The sequence below is a fragment of the Xiphias gladius genome, chromosome 23, assembly GCF_016859285.1.
Source record: "Xiphias gladius isolate SHS-SW01 ecotype Sanya breed wild chromosome 23, ASM1685928v1, whole genome shotgun sequence".
NCBI lineage: Eukaryota > Metazoa > Chordata > Actinopteri > Istiophoriformes > Xiphiidae > Xiphias > Xiphias gladius.
The window spans coordinates 29,894,282-29,920,746 of record NC_053422.1 but is presented as its reverse complement, the minus strand read 5'-3'; the positions used below and the strand labels follow the sequence as shown (position 1 = coordinate 29,920,746).

Sequence of the window (26,465 nt, the reverse complement as noted above, 5' to 3'; positions counted from 1 at the left end):
TAGTTTACTTTGTGAAACTTATTGTACTTTTTTTGTAGGTAGACAGGAGATGTTGAATCAATGCCTCTGATGCACTGTCAACAAAAACCAAACATACTCATCTTTATAAGGACAAGCTTTATTGTACAATCCAATGCAAAGTGGCTTTGCATTGCATTGAAAAAATGTTCGTAGCTTTCAAGAATTTCCATGCCCACTGTGTTTGGACTTGCAGTGAAGTCCCAGGTCAAGTCCAGGTGCTAAACCTTTCTGCGTTAAGTCAAATCTAAATTTACAGAAATAATGGATGCTTTTAAAAAAATCTTAATTATTACTTTGAAATAAACTTTAGAAACTTTTAAAGCAAGATGATCAGGTGTGAAATGTTGATTCAACGGGTATCTGACAAATTTAAATAACAGTATAAATAACAGTTGTTTCTCTAAAAGAGATTAATTTCGTTGTCCTCTCGTTACAGGGTGGTGTAAGTACACACACCAGCTGGCAGAGAGCACATTAAATAGACTCTTTTTGGCCCTTTAGCAAGTTCTCTAAAACACTCATCCTAATTATCTGCAGCTGATATGACCTGTTGTTGGGGATCTTTGTCATTTAAACTGGCAAAAGCAGCAGGACTCCTGCCAGCGTGTTTTATTGTATGAATGTGATAATCTGAGATAGCTTCTGTTTGTCTGTCTGTTGCTCTACACTAACAGTCGCACCTTTCCCTCCTGCTTCTGAAAAGTGAATGTCTTTTTAAGTGTTTTGATCTTTGGGCTTGGGAAGGATATCAACTCAAAGGCAAAAGACTTAAGTCCAAGTGCATTCACAAGTCATTGGTGTTAAAGACAAAGTCTGAGTCAAGAACAAACTCTGCGACTCCATTCCACACCTCTGGGCTTCACTCTGTCACATATGACTTGTTGCTACTGAGAAGAGAAAGGAGTGTGACAGGGATAAAAGTGTGACAGGGTTTTACAGGCCAAGCTAATCATTGTACTGACCATTTACTCCTGCAAAAAAGCAGTACTTCAACACTCAAAGTCATACTACAAAGCCAAATATGACCTGTGCTCTCCAATCAAGTATTCATCGACTCTGTTTTCTTGTAGGCACCCTTAATTACCTATCACACCTGACCTTACACATCGTTTGCTCTGCTGTGAGTCAGCAGTTTACCTGAAGACGTTCTGTTTAAACAGGTATGCACTGATGTGTCCTCCATTCAGATATCTGACTTCACATCCTGGCCAAATCTCCTGCAGACTGAGGACCCCTGTGCGAGGGATGTAGGCATCCTCTATGGCCTGGACCACGATGATGAGACTGGTGTCTACCGGGACTAGGAAAGATGGAAGGACATACCATTACCATTTGATTATTAGAATTCATTGTATTCAGTGTTTAAAGCTAAAAAAACACCTTATGTCTTCAGCTGGTACAGAAGACGAGATCATATCACCCCTGTTTTAGCCTCTCCTTACTGGTCACCAATTAGTACAGTATATCTTCCATATGGTTATCGTTAGAAGTGGTAGCGCTGAGCACAATGATGCAGAGCAGACCTGTAGTCACTGAGTGAAGAATAAATTATGAATCATCTTGGATTATACATACACTCAGTGACTACTTTATTAGGAACACCATACTAATACTGGTTTTGCTCTCAAGTACACACACTGACAGACATGTACCTACCACAACACAATGCACCACTGATGTTGCCTGGTCATGTGGTTCAGTGTTCACAGCAAATAATGGGATGGATTTTTAATGTATTTGGCTTCACAGCCAACAATGGTGCTGCAGCCACCACCAGCATTTACATTTGTCCTCTACTGCCCTCTTTTGGCCTATTTATGCAATTCATCTAATTTCTGTGATGTCATTTTATAATAATGAACACTATAATAATCGTAGAATCTGATTCTTTATTATTTAGGTAGGATAATTACCATAATTACAAAATTCGTTGTGGCTCTATCAGAAGATTGAACTCAACTTCAATATGGCTCTATCAGAAGTTTGTCATTTTCTTGTAGTAGATCAATGATACAGGTATAACTTTGTCCTCCATCAACTTCGGGTGTAGCTTACACGTCTTGTTGTGAAAGCCCAGTGGTGCTACTTCAGCACTGTCCTGACTGGTTCTATTTGGGCAGCAGAATGTTTTTCATTATGGAGGTGGAGTAATACTGTGTATATTGCCCTGTATAGCCTGCTACTTGTAATGTCCCTTATTGTTTACCTGATAAATCTCTCTCTGTGATGGAAACATTGCTTTAGTAAATTTATTTGGAGCTGTTTCTGGGTGTGACTTTTGATCCACTACCTGTAACAGTATTAACAATATTTTTTGATTATTTGCTTACCTCTGTCCTACTTGTTATGATACTAATCAGAAACTTTGCCTGTAAATCTGTCTGTTTGCACTACAAAACATACCAGAGAAGTTGGCCATGTGTGTACATTCATCCATCACTCCCTTCATGAAGCTTATAGACTCCCTATGCAATGACGGTCGAAAGCATTTAGCTGAATTTGTCTTCTTCCCATGCATTCTGTTGTTCGCATGAAGGCTTCTAAAAAAATAAATAAATAAAAAAAAAGATTTTAGATGAAACCTAAGTGATAAAACAGTGTCACTGGAGCAACATGCTGATCCTTACATCCTGAAAATAAACAAAATCAGTTAAACAAAACAAGGAAACAAAAAACAACTAAAACATATTGTAACACATCACAGATTTGATTGTGATAGCATAACAATTTATGAGTAATGTGTGATCTCCACAACACAATATATTGTGAAATAAGTGAAAATTAAGACAACTGTATCAAAATAGTGTGGGATATACACCATTAGATTAAATATTACATACAGACTCATACATTATCCCTTTTCTATACAAACAGAGAAAGGGTTTTTTGTGGATCAGTCCAGACACACAATAGCTGCCAAGTAGGTCGTTCTTTAAAAATCCTTAGAACTAGTAAAAAAAATATATTAACAAAATTTTAAATTGTGGAAAACAAAGATTTATCTGCCGTTGGTCAATAAAATCTGTCATAAATGTGTTACAGTTTTTTTACAGTTAGAGTTTTCACAGGCCAATCCATTTGTCAGATTAATTTCTGATTTCTTATTAAATAGTGCCCTGTAACACTATGTCCATGTTCATAGTTTGTTTGTTCTGACAAAGGGCAAATCACCCTGCAGTCAGGTTTTAGTCCACGACTTAATCAAATTTCTGACACTACAAGTGTACTGAATAATATCATACATTGTACTGTACGGGAAAAAGCACTGTGCTATGCTGTTTGTGCATCTTTCTAAGGCTTTTGACACTGTTGACCATTGTATTTTTTTAACAACCTACACTGTCTTCGTTTGGTCTCAAAACAACCTCTCTCGGGATATATAAGGGGGACCCCACAAGGGTCTTCTCTCAGGAATTATATGTTGAGTGTCTAATAATAATAGTAATTATAACAACAAATGTGACAAAAATGGTGTGCCGCAATTATCCTAACAGTGACAGTTTATCAGCCCAATGTGCTTAGAAGCCCTACTTATTATGTACATCAAATCAGACAATACATACAGTATATACATAATGACTAGGTGTTTAAATCTTTTCACTTTACCAATGTAATGTTTAGAAAGTGTTGTGTCACTTGAAGCATGTGGAACATGTCCAGAAACAAAAAAAGGAAAGTCACACATGCATTTCTGAACAAAAGTGGATATTCCAAATATGAAGAGGCTATTTGATAAACCTGAAAAGAAAATATTTTGTAGCTTTATTCACAAGAACTTAACTTGTTTACCTTGGTACAGAGTCCAAACTTGCCCCACTGCTGTTCACTGATGATAATAAATGGTCTCCTCTGTCTCTAGCCCTGCCTCCACCAATCAACAAGCCTTGTCCAATCTCAGCTTCCCCTCCAGCTTTGGAGTACTGGTCCAATGAAACTCTGTCACCTCCAGACGGACCCAGCAGATGCTCCATAGAGTCCACATTCTTTGCAAGTTCTGGACCCATCTTAAAGGAATCAGCCTGATAGATGGGGGGACACAGACTGATGCTAATGTGTGTTAGGGTTAGGGTTGCTGCTCTGGTTTTTGGAGAGCTTCCTAAAAGAGCCATCCAACTTTACAACCATTTTTTTAATCAATGTACAATTCCTTGATGGAAATTTCTCTGATTGAAATAATGACAAATGCCTAACACATGTTACCAGAGCCCTATAGAACTTAAAAATTTCTAATGTGGTCTGATTATTTGACAAAACAAACAAGAACAACAAACAATCTAAAAATGTCATTTCATACTTACATGAAACAAAGAAAAGCATGCTAATTTGAGCGTTTGTGGAGCTACAACAAGCAAATGTTTACTTATTCTTGATAAGTGACTCAACTATTACTTATTCTAGTCATAATTGATTATTTTTCTTTTGATTGGTCAACTTATAAACCAAAACTGTAACCTTATAGCCAGTTGTACCACCCTGGTTCTGGAGAGTAGGAGTGACTGATCTTCAAAAAAAGTTGAAGGATAACATACCCCACAGTACTCCAACAGGTTAATGATCTCCTCTTCATACACCGAGTTAATAGCATACTGCTTCTCCAGCTCTGTCCAGTTCACTGCTTTACTCAGCACACCCTGCACACACAGACCCAGACCCAGACCCAGACCCACACACACACACACACACACACACACACACACACACACCCACACACACAGCACAGGGTCATACTTACTTGAGGACAATAAGTGATAGTAAAACAAAAAAACCAAAACCAAAACAAACCCACACACACACACACACACACACACACACACACACACACACACACACACACACACACACACACACACACACACACACACACACACACACACACACACACACACACACACACTCACACGCAAAAAGGACCATTTGGGATCCAACAAGTTTAAGTTTGAAACACTCTTCAGAATTCATTGCTGTTGGGTTGCAATTGAACCAGTTCTTTCTCACATTAAAGGATTTTTTAACCATACCAAACCATACTTACATGCCTGTATGTACACTGAAATAGTTATTGGTCGCTGTACAACTAAGAGAGGGGTTATCATACTAACAAGACTGTAAACCTGGGGCGTAACTCATATTTCCATCAGACAAAACACGGGTCTTATGTAATATGTTTTGGCCTGAGGGCAGATACTAGGGAAGAGTGAGAGGGTGAGAGCAGAGATATGGAGGCTTGAGAGTTGCATGCTGCAGATGTACACAGAGCAACTATTTGTTGAGACCATGATGGACAATGAATGGTAATCCTCATCCTTTAAGTATTTTTGTTCTACATCTGAAGGAACCAAAGCTGACAAGAGGAGGACCGGAGTGGACCTGACTGAGCTGGCCCAGCCATGCAGTCGAGTGGAAAACACAGTGGAGAATTAGTGGAGCGACAGTAGACTGTTTCCTTCACAGAGAGAACACTTTTGTTAGAAAGTATTCATCACAAGTTACCAATCGTCCTTTGTCTGACATTAATCTAGAAACATACTAAATATTTATAATAACTCCTCAAACTTTAGACCATCGCTACAGAGATGTCCAGGTAACACACTTACTGCACGTCTAGGAAAATATTTGGTTATGGTGTCAACTTTAATGCTGCTCTGGTAACCGAATGTCTCCTTACTTATCTATGCTGGGTACAAAGAATGTGTTACCGTGGTGAAGACACTAGAGGCAGTGGACCAGGACAAACAGGGAATCAGAGGGATGGGCTTCGGCCAGTTAGTCACTGCCAGGGACGCCATCTGGACACAAAGACCACAATGGGTTTTATTAAAAATAACAGTAACATATTTACTTCCCAAATTTAAAGTAAGGTGCTGGTGACTATGGGTCTGCAGGATAACAAGCCTGTTGACTAGTTATTTAGAGGAATACAGGTGGAGAATGGGAAATTGGTTGGAGACTTTTGGAACCCACTGTAGAGTTTGATAAAAGGAAATCAAAGTGAAAACTGCTTTAATAAAGGAAATGACAGAATGTGTGATGTTCTGGTGACTCACGTATCCTCCCATGGAGATGCCAGTCATTCCCAGTGGCCAGTATCCTTCTCTATCCAGCCAGCGGAGCAGCGCTGTTGACTCCAGGATCAAAGCCCCTCCCATGACAAACAGGTCTGATACATTCTTGAGACTGGACCGCCTAAAATACTCAGAGATAATGTCTCTGTTTACTTTACACTGATTTAATCCTAGCTTTACAGGAAGAGTCGACTGAAATTCTGTATTCGTAAGAAACCATCATCCCCTGTAGTCTTACCAGGTGGCTCTGAGAAGTTTGTAGCTTGATCCTTCCCTGAGGATGGCAGCTGTAATTATCCTGTATTAACAGCAGTTCAAATGGATTTTAACCATGGGAAAAACAAAACATCAAACCATCCATATAAACTTCTCTAATCACTGCCATAGCATAATCCACTGATTCCCATTTTCAGTATGTTCCAGATAATTGCTGCTTTACCAAATAAATCACTAAATAACCTTTCTATAATTTTCACATCCTGATTTACCAAATTTTAATTTTAGTACTTTGGTTTACTCAGTACACACAACATCTATTTCCTGTCTGTCTGTCTGTCTATCTGTCCTGGAAGAGGGATTCCTCCTCTGTTGCTGTTCGTGAGGTTTTTTCCATCGTTTTCACCCTTAAAGGGTTTTGGGGAGAGTTTTTCCTTCTCTGAATTGAGGGTCTAAGGATAGAGGTTGTCATTGGGATATAGCAATAAAATTTAATTGACTTAAATAAACTACTTCCAGTAGAGGGTTGGAGCACTGAGATGAGGAGTTGATAGAGCAACAGAGAAGTAGTGGATTTAGCTTTGTTGTGGAGAAATTGAGTTTGGAACATACTGAACAGATGTCAAGAGTCGAGAGGACAGTTAAGCTTTAGGAGTGGTTTGAGAAGTTTTTTTGGATGTTTTGACACTTTTTTTTTTTTAACGTGACTCTGGTTTTCCTTTGGGATCAATTTTAAAAGCTATGAAACCAAGCTGCCAATTGCTGCTGTCTTCTGTGAAGGAACAAACTACAAAACTAAAGTAAACTTAAGTTAAGTTAAACTTTATACGTGGATAAAGTGTCCCAGAGCACTTCCACTGTAGCAGTTCTTGTTGCATGTGTTTTCCCCATTTGTATGTGTTTTCATATTTATTTTATTTCTGAATTTGGAGCACATTTCCCTTAATGTTTTTGCTTTCAGTCTTGTATGTGCTTTGTTCTTAAGAGCCACCGTAGTTTGGTACCAACTGATGGATCTATAGCACACAGTATCCAAAACTGTCAAGCACTGAAAGCTGACATCAAATTTACATACATTCCCAGTTAGTGAAGCACAAATGATACCAGGTCGGATTCATTGTCTCGTTCATGTTCATGTTCTTGATAAATCAACCTTATTTTTTAGTTTTTAAACTATATCTTATTTTAGAAAAAGTTCTTGTACAGTTGCTTGTGTTTAGACAACATTTACATTTGAGAACTTGGCTTTGTTTGTTCAATTAAAAAAAAGTTTTGTAGTTAAAAAAAAAACGTGTTTATATTTCTCAAAGTGTGCTATCAAAAAGGTATAGTATTTGCATCAGTAAAAGTAAGGCTACAGCTAACAATTAATCAAATTACTGATTAATTCATTGATTATTTTCAAGATTCATTGTTTAGTATATTAAATGTTTAAAAAATTGCAAAAAAAGGCAATCCCAGTTTCTGAGAGCCGACGGTGATGTCTTCAATATATCTTTGTTGTCTGATTAACTGTCCAAAAACATTTAGATATTCAATTTGCTGACATACTGTAAATGACAAAAAAAAAACAGAAAAATTGTCACATTTGAGTAGTTGGAACCAGATAAGGTTTGGCATGTTGCTTTAAAAATGACTGAATTAATTAACTGATAAAATAGATGAAATGGTTTTGATTGACTAATCAGTCAACTAATTGTTGCAGCTTTAAGCACAAGTATAGATAGATTTCAAACAATATCTTTGCCCGAAATGCTCACTAATAATAAGCCTACAGCAATCAAAGATCAATTGTGTGCTTGAACAACATAATGCAGTGGTAAAATCTCATTCTATCTCATGCTGTGAATTTTCTGTACGTGTGATGTGTTTCACAATTACAGCAAGTTATAGCAAAAACAACTCATTTAAATATCAGCTACAAAGCTAATGCAAGTTGTAATTCTGCTGCTGCACTATTATATGTTTTTACATTTTCATGTAAAAACATAAATATCGGCAGATACAGTATCTGTAACAGTTTATTTTAACTCCCAAATATCAGTGTCAAAAATCCATTGTCTTTTGGGCTATACTACATTTATACAAACAAACTACTGCTTGTTCTTTCTGTCTGTATTTTAAGCACAAATAACCACTGTTACTGACAGTACAGATGCTTGCTGTACTAAAGACATGGTATACCCGTCAGCTGGTAAAAAAAGAGCAGATCCTCTGCAATCTGACAAATTGGTAAATGGACTTATCGACCACTCAAAGCACTTTACATTACTGCAATGTTCACCCATGCACACACACATACAGTGCTCTTTTCTATACATACTGCGCTTTCCACACACACACACGATACATGTCAATTTTTGTTCAGTATCTTGCCCAAGGACACTTCGACGTGTGGACTGGAGGATCGGGGATCGAACCACCGACCTTCCAGTTAGTGGACAACCCACTCTACCGCCTGAGCCACAGCTGCTCCATAACAAAACAAAATACAGAATCAAAACAGTTAGCTTGTTGGCAGATCATCACTTATAGTGAGTTAGAACGATGTCACGTCTGTAGCCATCAAATGCAAATTGAAATTCCTTTGTCAGGTTTCTAGTTTTAAACATTTTCACATTTTCTTCACATTTTTCTTGTCATTTTTAAAAATGAAAGCTCACTTTAATCTAGTTCTGTCTGAAATTAAAAACCCAACCAACTGTCAAAATGTTAATTAATACTGACTGTGACTTTTGAATTCCCACTGAATACAGTACATTCTAGTGCTTAGGACAATCTAACTGTGTGTAAGTTTAATTAAAATAATCAACAAAATAATCCTGTTGTTCTGATTTTTTTAAAGTCATTTCCTAAACTGGTCCTTGCCAAAGTAGCATGTTGTGTTACTCGGTAGTAATTGCAGATTCACATGTATCCCCTTTATTCTTTTTTCCTTTGTTTTTGTATTTATTTTGTATTTTACATTTGTTTTTTATGCCTGATTAATGACATACTATTTGTATATTGGTTTTACATGCTATGAAAATACATTTAAATATGACAGACTGCACATTATTTAATAGGAAACAATAAATACAGTAACATGACTTCACTGAAGAAAAGGAGGAAAAAGTGAAGAAATGGTAATCAATCAACTAAAGCGTGTGGAAGGGAGTTAACTTACAGTTGGTCTTTGGGTTTACGATAGCCATGTAAAAGGTCAGTCAAGGAATAAAAAGAAGTTTGCAGACAGTATACATCAGATAAAGATAACAAGAAGACGCAAACATATGACCAGTGGATGGAATTCAGTCCCATTTGTGCATGCTGCAGGCAAGAGTATATTCTTCTTCATGCTTACTAAATAATACACTTGTTTCATCAAGACACATTCTTATTGTCTTCATCAGTATTATTTTTCCAAAGCATCAGCAGTGCTAACCTGTTAGCTTAGTATGTATTCTAGATATTGGGTTAACACTGAATATACATTTAGGTACTTAAGTATTCGGACAGTGTCTCAATTTTGTAATTTTGCCTCTGTACACAACCACAATGGATTTCAAAAGAAGCTGTCAAGATGTGATCGAAGTGTAGACTTTCAGATTTAACTCAAGGAGTTTAACAAAAATATCACATTAACCGTTTAGGAATTATTGCATTTTTTATATATAGTCCCTCATTTTCAGGGGCTCAAAAGTAATTAGACAATGAGTTTCATGGACAGGTGTGGCCTGTACCCTCGTTTTTTCATGACAAATTAAGCAGATAAAAGGTCTAGGACTAGAGTTGGTCTAGAGTTTCCAAATGTTGAATTTGCATTTGGTAGCTGTTCATGGGAACTCTCAATATGCGGTTCAAAGAGGTGTTGATACAAGTGAAGGAGGCCATCATTAGGCTGAATAAACAAAACTAACCATCAGAAAGATAGCAGAAACTTTAGGAGTGGCCAAATCAACAATTTGGTACATTTTTAAAAAGAAGGGATGAACTGGCGAGTCCAGCAACACCAAAGGGCCTGGAAGACCACTGAAGATAACTGAGGTGGATGATTGCAGAACTCTTGGCTTGGTGAAGAGAAACGGCTTCAAAACATCTAGTCAGGTCAAGACCATTCTCAAGGAGGTGGGCGTATCATTGTTAAAGTATACAATTAAGAGACGCCTTCATGAATATAAATACAGAGGGTTTACCACAAGGTGCAAACCACTGGTAACACTAGAAAACAGAGAGGCCAGATTAGAATTTTCCAGAAAACATCTAAAAAAGCCTGCCCAGTTCTGGAACAAGTTTCTTTGAACAGTTAAAACCAAGATTAACTTATACAAAAATAATGGGAAGAGAAGAGAATGGAATGGTTCATCATCCAAAGCATACCACATCCTCTGTCAAACATGGTGGAGGCAGTGTCATGGCATGTGCATGTATGGCTGCCAGAGGAGCTGGATCAGTGGTGTTTATTGATGATTTGACTGCTGATAGAAGTAGCAGGATGAAATCTGAAGTGTACAGGGCTATACTATCTGCAGCAAAATGCTGCAAAAGTGATAGGACAGTGCTTAACAGTACAGTTGGATAATGACCCAAAACATACTGCAAAAGCACCCCAATAGCTTCTTAAGGCAAAAAGAATGGAATATTCTTCAATGTCCAAGTAAAACACCTGACGTCAACCTAACTGAGCATGCTTTTCACTTACTCACTTAAGATCCTCACAAGCAAGCAGCGACTGAAGGCGGCTTCAGTAAAGGCCTGGCAAAGCATCTCAAGGGAGAAAACTCAGCATTTGGTGATGTCCATGGGTTTCAGACTTCAGGCAGACTTTGACTGCAAAGGATTTTCATACAACTATTTAAAAAAAATACTTATATTTATAATTATATCAGTTTCTCCAATTACCTTTGAGCCTCTGAAAATGAGGCACTATGTATAAAAGTGGCTATAATTCCTAAATGGTTAATGGGATATTTCTGTTGAGCCCCTCAACTTAAAGCTGAAAGTCTACACTTCAATCACATCTGGATCGCTTCATTTCAAATCCATATTGGTGGTGTACGAGGCAAAATTATGAAAACTGTCACTGTCCAAATACTTATGTACCTAACTGTACACACTTAAAGGGAGACTTGACTGATTTTATAAATTAAGATCAGATTACAAATAATGAGGTGTACCACTCAGCCTTTGAAAAGCTCCTACAGAGACTCTGTAAGAGCTTTGTCAGGTCTTAAAAAAACCCTCATGATGTCATTGTGATGACATAATGACAAACTTATTTTACAAAGCCTGCATTATAAACCAGAGGTGTTGAGTTTCAAAGACACAGGCTTTTACTAGGCAGGGAGGATCTGAGAAAATTTAATGCGCTATTGGATGAATGGGTGGACAAAACACAGGACTTTGTCCTGTTTACATGGGAGACCGGTGTTCGTTTCCCATTTGAAAACAACAGTCGTCATTGTTTCTTTTGACCATTCCACAACTTTAACTGCATATTTATTATTGTAATCGTGGCAACGAAGGTCCTCTAACCTTAATGAAGTACATATTTTAATCAAAACAACAATCTTTCCCTAAACCTAACCAAGTTGTTTTTGTGTCTAACACTAACCATAAGTTTAATCGTGTGTTTATTATTTTAACCATTACAACAAAGGTCCTGTACTCCTGCCGCCATGGGGACACTATTTCATGAGATGCTCCTATGGGTCACTTCAGATGGTGGGGGCAAATTGCTATATGGTTGTTCAGGTTGAAGGACTTGAACAGGAAAGAGGAGAGGAACAAATAGAAAGGAGGAGAGGAACAAACAGGAGGAGGTGAGGAACAAACAAAGGAGAAGAGGAATAAACAGGTGGGAGTTTCATTCAAATGAGGCAGCCAGAAGAGAGTTGTTGGTATTTTAGCTGAAAATGTGTCTTACACTTTGTGCTGAGAATAGACAACTCAGAACCAGATCTGTTTCTGGAACGTCACTTAGTGTCACTTTGAGTCATTTCGAGTGATTGTTACAGTTTGTGTTGTTCACAGCTGCTTTACACTGTATATAAAGTTTCTCTTTCAGTTCACTAAATCCCTGGGGCATCTGAAGGCAGCAGGACACATATTGTGTATGTTGATTAATCTAAAGCCTTTGATCGAAGAAGTGCCGCTTCAGACGTCCACTGTCACATGCAAATGACACCAGGCTGCTACAGAATAACCACACACACTTCTACAGACGTCAGGTCACATTTATGATGTGAGATATAGTAGAATTAAAAGAAATAGCATCAGACTGATGCAGTCACATATTTTAATATTTTTAACGTGTTTTTATCATCATTGTACTAATCACATTAAATTGGACTGCACTTATATAGCCCTTTTCTAGTCTTATCGACCACTCAAAGCACTTTATACTACTGCCACATTCACCCATGCACACCCACATTCATACAGCGCTCATTTTGGGGGCAATTTGGGGTTCAGTATCTTGCCCAAGGACACTTTGACATGTGGACTGGAGGATCCAGGCATCAAACCAACGACCTTCCGGTTAGTTGACGACCCGCTCTACCTCCTGAGCCACAGCCACCCACACAGCATCTGTGTCTGGATGAAGATTTGTGTTGCTGTGTGGTCACGTGGTGCTGCTCTACACCATCCAGACAAAAACGTGATTTCCTGAAGAAGCATCTCTCCATTGGTTGAGTGGCTCAGTTGTTTCAGAGTGATGCAGTCAGTGATGTGATTGGCTGAGAGAGTATTCATCAATCCTCACATCCTCTGATCTATATTGTCCTTCACCCAGGCCTTCTGCACTTTGCACTGCTGCAGTTACGTGAACTCAAATAGCAGGTGGAGATGCACATATAGTCTGTATTCCAAGAACTAACACTTTGTAGTATGTTTGTCATTGTGTTTGTGCAATTAAAATAGGGCCTAAATGTTTTTGCAGCTTAACCCAAACTGCTATTGCTATTTTTGACAAATCGTTTTGTCTCTTGTGAGTGCAACACTGTATCACTGAAGTCTATCAGGGATGTGTCCAGAAGTGAGAAGACAATAAAAGGATATAATAAGGGTTCTCCAGAAGCAGTGAAGCCATTCCAGCCTCTTTGATCATGGGCCTGGCCATCAGGGTACGCCGACGCCAAAAAAACTACGCAAACACACACACATCATAAATACTTAAGAGTCAGAAAGTACAGAGAAAAAAGGACCAAGTCAATAGTATTTTCTGCTTGGTGAGGTCTACCTGGCTGTACTTTGATGTTTAAGTTATGTTGAGGTTAAAAGATTAAGAGCCTTACATGGTCTCCAGTCCCAGCCAAGTGGATACATACTGGTCTGTTCTTCTGCCACCTCTTAGGAACTATAAACTGGAACCTGACACAACATACACACTGTGAGGACTCACTTGGATACCACGGCACACAAACGCATCATTTTTAACTTATTTGGCTGAAACTCAACAGAAAAGTTAGTATTTTAGTAACTGTTGCAACTTTCTGTTCAGGTTTTGTAATTACCATTTTCTTAAGCTTGTATTTCACCAGAAAGAGAACTATTCCTTTACAACTTTCAGTGATCACAGGGCTCATATCAGCTTCTGTGACACTTTCACATTAACAGTAGAAATAGAGTAGACAACATAATGTTGTGCACCTGGCTTTGACAGCCTCTGGTGGCAGGATTCCAGGAACCAAGTGCTCCAGAGGAGAGATGAAGAAACCATCGTGGATCTGACAGTCTGACTGCTCTTCTGACTGGACACAAAGGCACAAACAAACATACATATCTGTGAGAATACAAAAAATGATACTTACTGTATACTGGTGAACAATTAACAGAGTACACATGGAGCACCTTGTTTATATAAACTGGATAGTCCTCAGGCACCAGAGACTTGCACTTCTCTCTGTCTCCAATGATCTTACGGAACTCAAAGATTCTGCAAAACACAAACAAGGAAGAACATATGAGTTCAACATCAGTAAAGACCCTTCGGTTTCGTCACTGATTCCACAATAGCATCTGAACTGGCTAGACTGTCTGACTTCAAATCTATTTCATGATACACTGTCACAATTAGTTTGATATTGACCAATGTAACAAAACATTTTTTAAGACATAAGTGCAGGGTATATCATTTTTCATGATGGCTAATTTCTGATTTGTTCATCTGATTAAAGTATAACTTCACCCCCAGCTCTGAGCTTAACTCCACCCACACCTTTATTTTGAAAAATGCTAAAAAGCGGGCAAGGGGCTGAGGGGATGGGTTAGGGAGGTGTGAGGCAGGAGTTATTCAGTGACTGCTAATCACCTATGCTAGAGGGCTCTTTGGAGGTGGAAGACTTTTCCCCTCCATCATCCCCTGAGGCGGACATTGCATGTGGAGGATCATGTTGGTCCCACAGCGTATCAATTTGAGCTGTTGGCTACAGCATCCGGAAATGCCCGAATCCAGAGCCCTCGGAGCCAAGCATGTAGTTAAAATAGCACTCTCATTAAAAATGCTGATTGCAAATGTACAGAGCAGTGTGTTGCTCTCATGGGAGTGAACGGTAGGATGCAGTCAAGCAGTCCTTCTACAGCCGTCAGAAGCACAAATCCAAACCACTGCGCCAAAACGGAAAAATACTAAGTAGAAGGTAGGCAAAAAATAGTATGAACTCCTCTGAATGATGAGTCTGGGTCAGTATATATTTGAAAATGAGCGCGTTTTCACAGGCTCCCACTAAAGGACGGGTGATGGGTCAGGTGCGCCAACCACCTTTGATTACAGGGTGTTAACATTCTGTCTGTTATATAAATTTAATGATGTAAATAAGTCCAAAACAGTTGACTCTTTGTCAGCATTGGCCTTGAAAGGTTCAAGGCATGTTGAACTATTTTCAGCCTATTAAATACTGATTTTTATAACTTTGGACAGAAATGTCACTGTCAACGCCAGTATTGATATTTCATCATAGTCCAGTCATATCATTTAGTTTACAGCTCAAAAAACATGTTTAAGTTTGCAGTACCTCTTTAATACAGTAGGATTATTTACAGATTCTGGATGTACACTAAGACTGTATGAATACAAATGGGAAAACACACAACTTCTCTCTAGAAATAAGACATTTTTTCATCAGCAGCTTACAGTGTTAATAGCATGGGTCATACACGATCCATAATCCCTCCAGAAAGACTACTGGAAAGAGGACAGTTAATTTGTGTTTCTGTTTAGGCCATCCTGTGATTGAGAAACTTACCCACTGACTCTGTTACTGGGATATATATCTCAGCAAACATTGCAATGTTGTATGACCTTTGTCTGAAATTGTTCAAAAACAGTTCAAAAATGAAAGTTGAATGAACTTTCAAAAAAATCTTGATAATCAATAAACACTAAATACCCATATACACATCAAAAATAAATTGAAAGAAAAAATTAACCTGAAATTAGGTAGAACAAGCAACAAAGAATTGGATTAATAAAGTAAGTCAAGTAAAACAAAGAAAATGGCTTTATATGTGGAACATTTATTACTACACACTACTGACAAGGACAGACACAACAATAAAACAGCAAAATCTAACTACACTTACAATGATGCTACAGTGAATTAATAGATGAATATAAAAACGGAGTTTGACAGGGAAATTATGCAACAGGTGAATAAACCTAAAGGACCATTACTGAAGGCAGCTGGTAAAAGTGGTCATAAATTTAAAATCACATTTGGATAGACCCAATTGTAATTTCTGAGTTCACCCAGTTAGCAGAAAAGAAGTGTATTACGCTACGTGCATATCTGTGGCATGATAGCAGCTGAGTCAGCGTGGCAAAGTCAGGAGTCGGGGAAAAGATGGTGTTCCCGCCACAGCGTATTGGAGATGAAGGTCCGGGGGTTGAAGTTGGGTGAGGCAGTGAAGAGAAAGAATGGAAATACTATAGTACTGATAACAAAGGAAATCTGAACTTGCATTCCAGTGATGATCTTTTATAGGATAAGTTTTTGGGCAGAGATTCAGAGAGGCAACTAATGAATTAATGGACGTGCTTGCCTTCCAGGGACGGTGTCAACGCTCTCCCCCATCTGGGCATGTTGTCCAGTAATTGTCTTATTTTACGACAGTTTCCTAAATAACTGTACTTGTTCCTACATAACTAAACTGAATAAAAATCTAGCATCCTGATGCCCAGTTGATTACAACAAGACCAAACATCATATGTTTATCTCTAATGGTTATGGAGATATTAATACATGTTCAACAGACAAACAACTTGCAGAATTTAGTTATAAATGATAGCAAATCTCTAATCTAAGCAACAATGCAAATGTACACTATAAGAAAAGTAATAGGGTCATGGCACTTTAAGATTACACGTTTTCTTGGAAAAAATTCTCTGGAGAGGAGTAGAGGAGAGACACCCAGAAAGAGGAGGGCTCTGAAATGTCTGGGGGAAGTGTCCATTGAGTGGCTATAAAGCTGTATGTTCAAATCCATATCATAGTGTGGCAGTTCCACACCTTGGTCTTTTGGTCCAAAAGTGATACTGTATTCCCTTTCCTTTTTAATCCCATTTTGAAGAGTGGGATACAGTGCTCCACTCTTCTGTACAAAGTTTCATTTGGATTAAAGGAATAGTTTTAGAGGTGAAACATCGGTCATGACAGGGCAGCAGCCCCCTGCTGTTAGATGGACCTGTGTAGTCTCTATTATGGTCTTCCAGGGCCATAAGCAGTCACTTATCTGTTCGTATCGCCTGCCTCTTGTGTTCTTCTCAAAGGCATCCTACAGAGTGCTAACTCCTTATTGCACAAGCCAAAAAGCCACAAAACATCAATGAAACGCTGATCAAACTGGCCTGCATTGAAGTTGAAACATGACATTCTTGTCTGTCAATCACCATCACTAAAGCACAATCTTCCCTATAACAATTTAGTTGTACAGATGGAACTGCCCCGGGGGAACTGCCTAAATGATCAGGAAGAATAAGGGCTTCAACCACTGTTTGAAGAGAAGACCCCTACTGCATGGGGTTTCACTGCATAATATACAGACAAGCATTGGCGAGCAAACAAACAGAGGAACTGATTGAAACCTTAAAGGTGCAGTTGGTAAGACTAAGAAGAGAGCGGACTTTGTTTGAGAATTTGAAAGCGTACAATCATGCATGCACAGGCTAGTAACCATGGCAACTGAAGAGGCCAGCATATACAACATGGCATACACACCGGCAAGAACCAAGCACAAACTATACTCCACATACGTAGAAGTAACATGTTTTATAGTGGCTGTTGCCTGGCCATATACTAGCTAGATACTTGGTCCCTATGTCATCTATGAGCAGACAGGTGGACAGACGAGGGAGCCGTGTACCAGGTGCAACAGGCAGGGGCCATGGAAGAGGGGCCATAGGGTGTCGTGTGGGCCAAACACCAGAGGACCTGAGGACATTGCTCATGTGGACAATTTAAGAATACAGAGGATTGTATAATTAACGTGTTAATAATTGTCTGTTTCTAAACATAAACAATTACAATTGCATCTAATGTAATAGCTGCTGTTTTCATTTTAGCTGTTGGTGTTATGAGCCTCAGTAAAAATAATGTTCACTATGTAGCTTGTTACTCCTAAGAATATATCGAATGCTTTGATTTTGCAGCAAGCATGCCAAGCTTTGGAGCAGTGGGACCTCAGCCTGATGTTTTATGTCATCAGCCAGTTGGTACCTGCTGCTGCTCTACCTGTACCTCCTGTCCCAGGGCAACCCTCATGGTGCTTCTGTCAGAGATACAGAGAAATCCCAATGGTGGTTGAGAGAAAATGCTGCAACCAAGAGCCACAGATACGCATTTCAATGCTGCCACACATGAAGGCATACATTTTGGAGGAGGGAGCCTTGCGTAAGGTGAGGAGGATCTGGAATGACTTTCAGGTTGTAACCTACCTTCCAGATGCAGGGGAAGACAACAGACAGTTTTGTCATGCAGCATAAAGAAATTTTGTTGCATGGAAGCGCAGGACTCGGGCTGTAAACAGTCTGAGTGTTGTGCAATATACTGTACATAGTTTTTGTTTTGTTTTTTAACCTTTTTTTTATATCTCCAAAATTATTTAATTAAATATTTATGCAACCTCATTATTAATTTTACAATAAAGTGTGTTTTCAGAAGTTATTTGTTTCTAATTGCATAAATGTAAAAACAAAGATAATGCTTAAAATTTTATATCACATTGGACCAATGTAAAACAATATAAAGTGCAATGATTAATTGGGAGTAATGAGATTCACTAAGTTAATATTAAACATGCAATGTCTCAAAAGTATTAAATAATGACACTAGATATATTGTCAAGCTTTATTTGGATAGGAATAAAATAATACAAAATAGGTGGGCTGAAGATTACTAATACACAGGTATGTTGTTGTTAATTATGTATTGCAAATAAAAAGTTTGAATAGTGCTGGAGGATTTGATTCTTGATTTTTCTTGATGCAAAGGCAAGCCTTTATCTCTGTGGCAATGTCTGGCCTGTAGAAAGAACAAAAAGAATTAGAAAGGTGTTTAGACAATTTGGTTTATCGATGTTTAAATCTTCATGGAATAACGACAATTTTAGTTTTGAAATATTCCTATTTAAAATTAGCATTTTAAATAGGCCTTGCCTGGCTTGTTTTTGAATACATTATTGTGCCTTTTCCAACTTTCAGTAACAATTAGGAAGGCAGCACGGGGCTGTGATAGTTTGACCAGAAATGACTACAGTCTAAAATGTAAACCACCAACAATGATATTATTTTTATCAAGAAATACAACAACTTTTTGCACAGCTATGGATGCTATAATACAAATATAAGGTTTACCCTGTCCCCTATAACTTGTGTCTGCAAGAAAACATACAGTATGTCAGCCTGTTCTAAAGTAATAAATATATGAAACTGAGTTTATAACCTCTTAAATTATGTAAACTGGGGGTTATTATCAGTTTATAAACAGCAGGCTTACATAGACTGCATTTGAAGATGCTGCACCCAGCATAAATCCAAAAATAATGTACACTTAATATACACTTAATGCAGTACTTAGGTGTTTGACAACAGAAACGGTGGTAAATAACAGTGCTAACTAAGCAGTAAAACACTAATGATGAGACCATTTAGCATTGAGAACACAGACACACATAAATATCAGGACAAACTCCAAACCAATAAGACTTCCAAAAAGATATTTTCAGCCAATCTACAATTAAAAAAAGCTAATATTAGCCTGACTACAACATCACAGTAACATATGAAATAGGCTCTGTGAGTCTTACAGTAACTATAGCCATTTTAGCAATATGGTTATATTTTTCTAAAATCGAATCAAACAGAAATCAAGCAAGGGTAATTACCTGTCAAGCACAAATGTGGCTATCTTGGAATAGGTTTTGATTCCTTTCAGGTTCCATGGCTCTCTCCACCTCAGAAAAGCCATTCCGATGTTTACTCTTGTTTTAACTCGGGCTTGGTTTAACTTTCTTTTTAGCTTGCTATTTGTCGTCGTTCTCTTTTGTGTTTACCTGCCTTTGCCATCTACGCTGGGAGGGATTGGCAGTTTTTTCATTGATGGTTGTTATCAATGTGCTTTGTGATTTGCAAAGCTCCTCCTGAAGCCAAGCGCTGAACGTATTGAATTTTGCTGAGTGAGAGCATGCGTTGGGGAGGGGAGCTGCGCATCGTGTGCACAACTCCTCCTCCATACCGAGGTACGCTGGCTGTCCCGGGGCAAAGTGTTGGTGCACATCATTGAACTTAAAAAGGAAATATGGCAGTTCCTAACCCTCCATAGAAACCATTGGTAGAAATGACGAGTTTTTCATTAAGACATCATACCTGGCGGAGATATTCAGCCCGTTCAATGAGACAAATATGCATGCAAGGCACAGAGGCCAGTGTTATGGAATGCCACGAGACAGTGGATGCGTTTGTGTGTAAACTGGAGTACAGAAAGATTAAACTGGTGAAGGGGGACCTAGAACTGTTTCCCTCGCTAATGAAACAGTCACATGGGAGTTTAGCTGATGGTTTGGTCAGACAATTCACCCACCACATGGAGAAACTTCAGGAGGAGATCACATCCCAGTTCTAAGATGTTAATAATGAACATGTTGCAAAAGATGTATTGGTGATGGATCCATGTCTCGCAAAAGAGGTTGTGGAGTACCTCCAAGCTGAGGATGAACTCATGGATATCAAGTCAAATTCTCTCTTGAAGAGATTCTACACTGAACATGGATACAAAGTGCTTTTGGCTTGTAAAAGAACCAGGCATCGCTTCAAGACTTGCACTTCACACAACCACCAGATTCATCTTTTTGGTGTTAAAACAGTCTCAATACTATTCAAAAACAAATGTCAAGTTACATAACTCATAAAAACACAACACACAAATAAATGCGGAGCTATTTGTATCTCTAAATCTGTATCTGGGCCTCTAATTTACAACATGTATATCATCATTTGTACATCAACTTATCATTTTTCAATTGAAGTGTATTTGTCAATTTCCACTTATTTGTGTGGATTCATTGAAAACTGTTTTACTATGCGCTTTTCACGCAAAATCCACAAATGCAGGGGGCACATGATTCGAAAAATGTCACGTGAATTGTGTATCATAAAATACATAGAACAGTTATTTGTATTTGTAAATCTGTATCTGTGCTGTGGCACAGGAAGTAGAGCGGGTTTTCCACTAATCGGGAGGTTGGTGGTTTGATCCCATGTCTGCATGTCGAGATGTCCGTGGGCAAGATAGTGAACCACAAATTGTCCCTGATTGCTGTGTCGTCAGTATGTGTGAGCGTGTGTGTGAATGTGGCATGTAGTGTAAAGCGCTTTGAGAAGTGCTATATAAGTAGAGTCCATTTATATTTACAAATACTTTGGCAGACAACACAGTAAGCAGACTATTAATAAATAACGTCCGTGACCGTTTGCCAGTTTTTGTGATCAATGACTGATTATGGGAAGGATAAGGATGCCATTAAATTAAAATAAAGGTGAGTATGGATGGATCCAAAAGTGCATTTAGAGATGAATCATTAACACAAAACTAGAAAAGAGTATATGATGAAGAACACTGACAAAGCCTATGAAACATTTCTAAAAATATTTAGATCATAATACAACAAAAACTGTCCAATAAAACAATACATAAGAAAGCAAAATTATACATATAGGTGATGGATAACAAAGGGGATACAAAATGCTTGCAAAAAAATACCCCATATAGAAAATTCATAAAGTTTAGAACTTTACAGACAGAAAATACATAAAATAAAAAATAAATAAAAAATATGAATATAAATACATTCTATTCTATTTACTTTCAAATTATATCTGGACTTTAACCAGAATGTGAAGGGGAATGACATTGATTTGTGTTGTGGCTGTTATTTGTAGTATATCGTGTATCAAAACATGAGTCATTTCGTCCCTTATGATGTTTACTCAATTTATAAATGATTAAAAGGTCTTGTGGTTGTTATCTGTACATTACATAGTCATTTTATGGTAACTATCTTTAAATGTGCGTTCCCACAATGGGGGTGATCTTCATTGCAGGGGTGCTTATCACGGCGCATTTCGAGGGAGGAGCGCAGATGGTGTCTACTCGCCCTGTTCGCTACGTAACGGCTCTGAGGGACTTTGCATAATGAATAAAGTGTGAATAAAAACATCTTCATGATAGAAAGTCTAATATCAAAAAAAGTAATGTGATGACATACAGTCAGCTCCATAAGTATTTAGACAATGACACAGTTATCGTAATTTTGCCTCTGTACACCACTACAATGGATTTGAAAGGAAGTCATCAAGATGTGACTGAATTTTAGACTTTCAGCTTTAATTCAAGGGGTTTAACAAAAATCTCACATTAAATGTTTATACAGCCATCTTTATACATAGTCCCTCATTATCAGGGGATTAAAAGTAACTGGACAATTTACTGACAATATGTTTCATGGGCAGGTATGGCCTGTTCCCTCATTATTTCATGACAAATTAAGCAGATAAAAGGTCTGGAGTTGATTCCAAATGTTGAATTTGCATTTAGTAGCTGTTCATGGGAATTCTCAATATGCAGTCCAAAGAGGTGTCGATGCAATTGAAAGAGGCCATCATTAGGCTTAAAAAAACAAAATGAACCTATCAGAGAGATGACAGGAACTTTAGGAGTGGCCAAATCAACGATTTGGTACATTCTTAAGCAGTAGGAATGCAATGGTGAGCTCAGCAACACCAAAGGGCCTTGAAGACTACAAAAGACAACTAAGGTGGATGATCGCAAATTTCTTTCCTTGGTGAAGAAAAACCCTTCACAACACCTTGCCAGAGGGTTTACCACTGGTAAGACTACAGAGCTGACAGGAAATATGAAACCAAGATCAACTTGTACCAGAATAATGGGAAGAGAAGAATATGGAGAAGGAAAGGAATAGCTCGTGATCCAAAGTATACCACATTATTTGTCAAAATTGGTGGAGGCAGTGTCATGGCATGTGCATGTATGGCTGCCAGTGGAATTGGGTCACTGGTGTTTATGAAGATGTGACTGCTGATAGAAGTAGCAGGATGAATTTTGTAGTGTATAGGGCTATACTATCTGCTGAGATTCAGCCAAATGCTGAAATACTGATAGGATGGTGCTTCGTAGTACAAATGGATAGTGACCCAAAACACATTGTACAAAGCACCCCAAGAGCTTCTCAAGGCAAAGAAATGGAATATTTCTTCAATGGCCAAGTCAGTCACCTAACCTCAATCCAAATGAGCGTGCTTTTCACTTACTGAAGACAAAACTGAGGGCAGAAAGACCCACAAACAAACAGCAACTGAAGGTGACTGCAGTAAGGGCCTGGCAAAGCATCTAAAAGGAGGAAACTCAGCATTTGGTGATGCCCTTGGGTTCACTTCAGCCAGTCATTGACTGCAAATTATGAAAGTATTAAAAATAATCCTTATATTTATAATTAATTTGGTTTGTCCAATTACATTTGAGCCCCTGAAAATGAAGGACTATGTATGATAATGTCTGTAATTCCTAAATGGTTAATGTGACATTTTTGTTAAACCCCTTGAGTTAAAGCTGAAGTCTACACAAATTACATTTTATGGCTCTGTTTCAAATCCATCTTTGTGTACAGAGGCAAAGTTACGAAAACTGTGTCACTGTCCAAATACTTATGGAGTTAACTGTACTCCTCCATGGTATGCACTGTGTTTTACATGCCACGAGTCATTTGACATTTTACAAGTCAAGAGCTCACTGCATTTGTGGATTTGGTGTGAAAACAGCAGGGAAGAACAGTCTCAAAAGAATCCACACAAATAGGTGGGGATTCATTGAAAAATGCTAAGTTGATGTACAAATAATGATATATGACTTATAAATTAGAGGCACAGATACAGATTTACAGATACAAATAACTGCATTTATTTATGCACTGTGTTTTACAAGTTAAGTGACCTGACATTTGTTTATGAATAGCATTGTGACTGCTTTACATCTTGTCACCGGTCAGAGACTGCTTTCAGCACTCTGGTCACCATCAAAAAAAAAAGTCACTCAACAAGCTTGACGTGCACAATGACTTCCATCCATCACCAAAATCATACCTGATATCCCAACACTTACGGGTATATGTTTCGTTTCAACATTTGGGGGGACACATTAAAGGATAATTCCTGTATTTTTAATCCTGGGCCCTCTCTTCCCCTCTTTTTGGGTCTAAATGATTAATAAGGACAAAAATTAGACAAAAACTGAAAAGGTTGTTGCGTCATACCCAAGAAGACTTGAGGTTGTAATCACTGCCAAAGGTGCTTCAACTAAGTACTGAGTAAAGGGTCTGAATACTTATGTCAATGTGATATTTCAGTTTTTCCTTTTTAATAAATTTTGCAGAAAATTTCTAAAATTCTGTTTTGGCCTTTTCATTATGGTGAGTGAGGACTAATGAGGGATGAAATGACTGATGAATTTGAATGACTTTAGCCTAAGGCCGGAGCATAACAAAATGTGAAAACCGTGAAGGGGTCTGGATACTTTCTAAATGCACTGTATATAATGTAATTATTATTACAATCAGTAATGACTCAATTGATACTTTGTACATACAACTGGCTTTTGAGTGATTGTTTTTGCTTTTATACTACCATGCTTTTGCGTTTATTGATACCAGGTCAAAAAAATAATTTTAGCTAAGTCACCGTGCACGTCAAGCTTGTTGAGTGCATTTGTTTTGATGGTGACCAGTCTCTGACAGGTATGTTGTGGCGAATGGCAAGATGTATGGTGTTAAAACAGTCTCAATACTTTTAGAATAAGGCTGCAACATAACAAAATATGAAATAAGTGAAGGGGTCCGGATACTGTCTGAATGCACTGTAGATCCATTTCCCCTATTCTGTAGTGGAGATTCATAATTATGTGATATCAACAAGCTTTTGTTATCTGGTAATGTTGTTGCCAAAGTGTGTGCGCGTAGTCCCTTATTTAAGTCTTATTTATGCTCTTACATTATAAGACCGTGTTAATGCCAACATTTGTGTATCTTATACTTTAGGAGATATCAGAGAGATACTTGCTGGTGATGAATGATGATAGTCGTTATTACTGATAATAATAATAATAATAATAATTTATTATTATTATTATTATTATTATTATTATTATTATTATTATTATTATTAGTGATAAGATTTGGCATGACTTCTCCATTTGTAAATATCAGAAAGCACGCAACCCTGTGGCAATAATACAGGCACTGAAAGGGATGTTACAACAGAGACAGGAAGACGCGAAATGTAAACAAGGTCTGCATCTGTAGGGATCCTTTCCATAATGTTGTCAGACACTTATAATAAAAATGCCTCAGTATCAAATAAATGCACTTTTAGTGGACATACTCTGACACAGACAAATGCCCATTTGGATTACATTGCAGTTGTGTCGTGGTCGCCAATTATAGAATTCTCGCTCAATGCTGGACCGATTCCAAACATTTTTGTCCCTATTAATCATTTAGACCCCAAAAGATGGGATGGATTTAAAATACTAGAATTATCCTTTAAATTGGAAGTCTGGGGGTCCTCCTCCAGGAAATTTTAAATATTAAACACTTCAGTATCTGCATTCTGGTGAATTTTTATGCACCAATTTGTGCCTTTTCTGAATCAATTTATGGTGGAAATGTCTTTATTATTTAGTAAAGGAAAACACAAAATTTCGGCATCTGGTGACAATAAAAAAAATAAACACTTCCAGTAATTTCATGACCATGGGAATCCTGACTATAGTATATGAAGTCTTACCTGCTTGTCTGCCTCTGCCTCTCTCTCTGCCTCAATGACTGGCACTTCCTTCATGAAGCTGACATTTTAGCAAGATTTAAACTGTCATTATTCATATGGTCATTTTATCCCTGAGTAGTTTAATGTAACCCATGCACAAATCAAATGAGAGTGAGAGAATTCTGTTAATTACTTTACTCACTACAACTGCACTCTCCTCCCTGCCTCCTGTGGTATCCTGAAGGAAGGAATTATGAATTACCCAACAAATAACTACAATTAGGTGACTATCATTTCATCACTGCTTGTGGTCAGACTGAATTGAATAAATGCATTCCATAGTTGTAGACCTAATTTACAAACATTCCTTAATAACATAAAAAAGTTTTCTAATCTCAGATTTCACCCAAATGCCTCATGTTCATACTGAAAGTATCTATTATTTAATACAATCTTACGAATTTGTAATATGTAAATAAATTCCAATTAGGGTTGGGCGATATGTTAACACTTTCCAACCCACCACCTTTAGTCCAACAACCAGTGACTGCCAATGTTTTTGTACAGGGGGCAGGGCGAGGGAGTCCTCACTTCCCACACGCTATTTTCAGCAAATGCAATCAGGGAAGAGCTTGATGCCAAAAAGAATACAAAATCACCTATTTGGGATTATTATGGTTTTAAACCGGATGCAACCAGCAAGGCAAAGGACATAAACAAAGCAATCTACCATCTTTGCAAACATATAATGCTGGCAAAAGATTCTAACACTACCAATTTACATGAGCGTTTACAAATACAACAATCTGCTGAGCAAGCTACGATATCGTCCAGAGCAGTAGGACCCTCAACTACCA

The 26,465-nt window shown here is 38.0% G+C and overlaps 1 protein-coding gene across 8 annotated transcripts in view; it reads right to left on the bottom strand.

Annotated features, from left to right (window-relative positions):
* Positions 1–26,465, bottom strand: part of abhd18 (abhydrolase domain containing 18) — a 38,353-nt gene that overhangs the window by 3,522 nt on the left and 8,366 nt on the right. For 2 of the 8 annotated variants that reach the window (XM_040119212.1, XM_040119217.1), the window contains exons 3-15: positions 14,133–14,217; positions 13,932–14,032; positions 13,577–13,652; positions 13,341–13,425; positions 9,466–9,493; positions 6,322–6,381; positions 6,066–6,204; positions 5,718–5,807; positions 4,551–4,652; positions 3,811–4,040; positions 2,425–2,561; positions 1,159–1,321; positions 130–265 (exon numbers count right to left, since the gene is read on the bottom strand). In XM_040119212.1, coding sequence (XP_039975146.1) covers positions 178–265; positions 1,159–1,321; positions 2,425–2,561; positions 3,811–4,040; positions 4,551–4,652; positions 5,718–5,807; positions 6,066–6,204; positions 6,322–6,381; positions 9,466–9,493; positions 13,341–13,425; positions 13,577–13,652; positions 13,932–14,032; positions 14,133–14,217 — 1,384 coding nt within the window. In that variant the 3' untranslated portion in view covers positions 130–177. Of the gene's footprint in view, positions 1–129; positions 266–1,158; positions 1,322–1,934; positions 2,562–3,810; positions 4,041–4,550; positions 4,653–5,717; positions 5,808–6,065; positions 6,205–6,321; positions 6,382–9,465; positions 9,494–13,340; positions 13,426–13,576; positions 13,653–13,931; positions 14,033–14,132; positions 14,218–26,465 lie in introns of those variants that run through there. The other 6 variants (XM_040119216.1, XM_040119215.1, XM_040119213.1 and 3 more) reach the window with 5 other exon arrangements.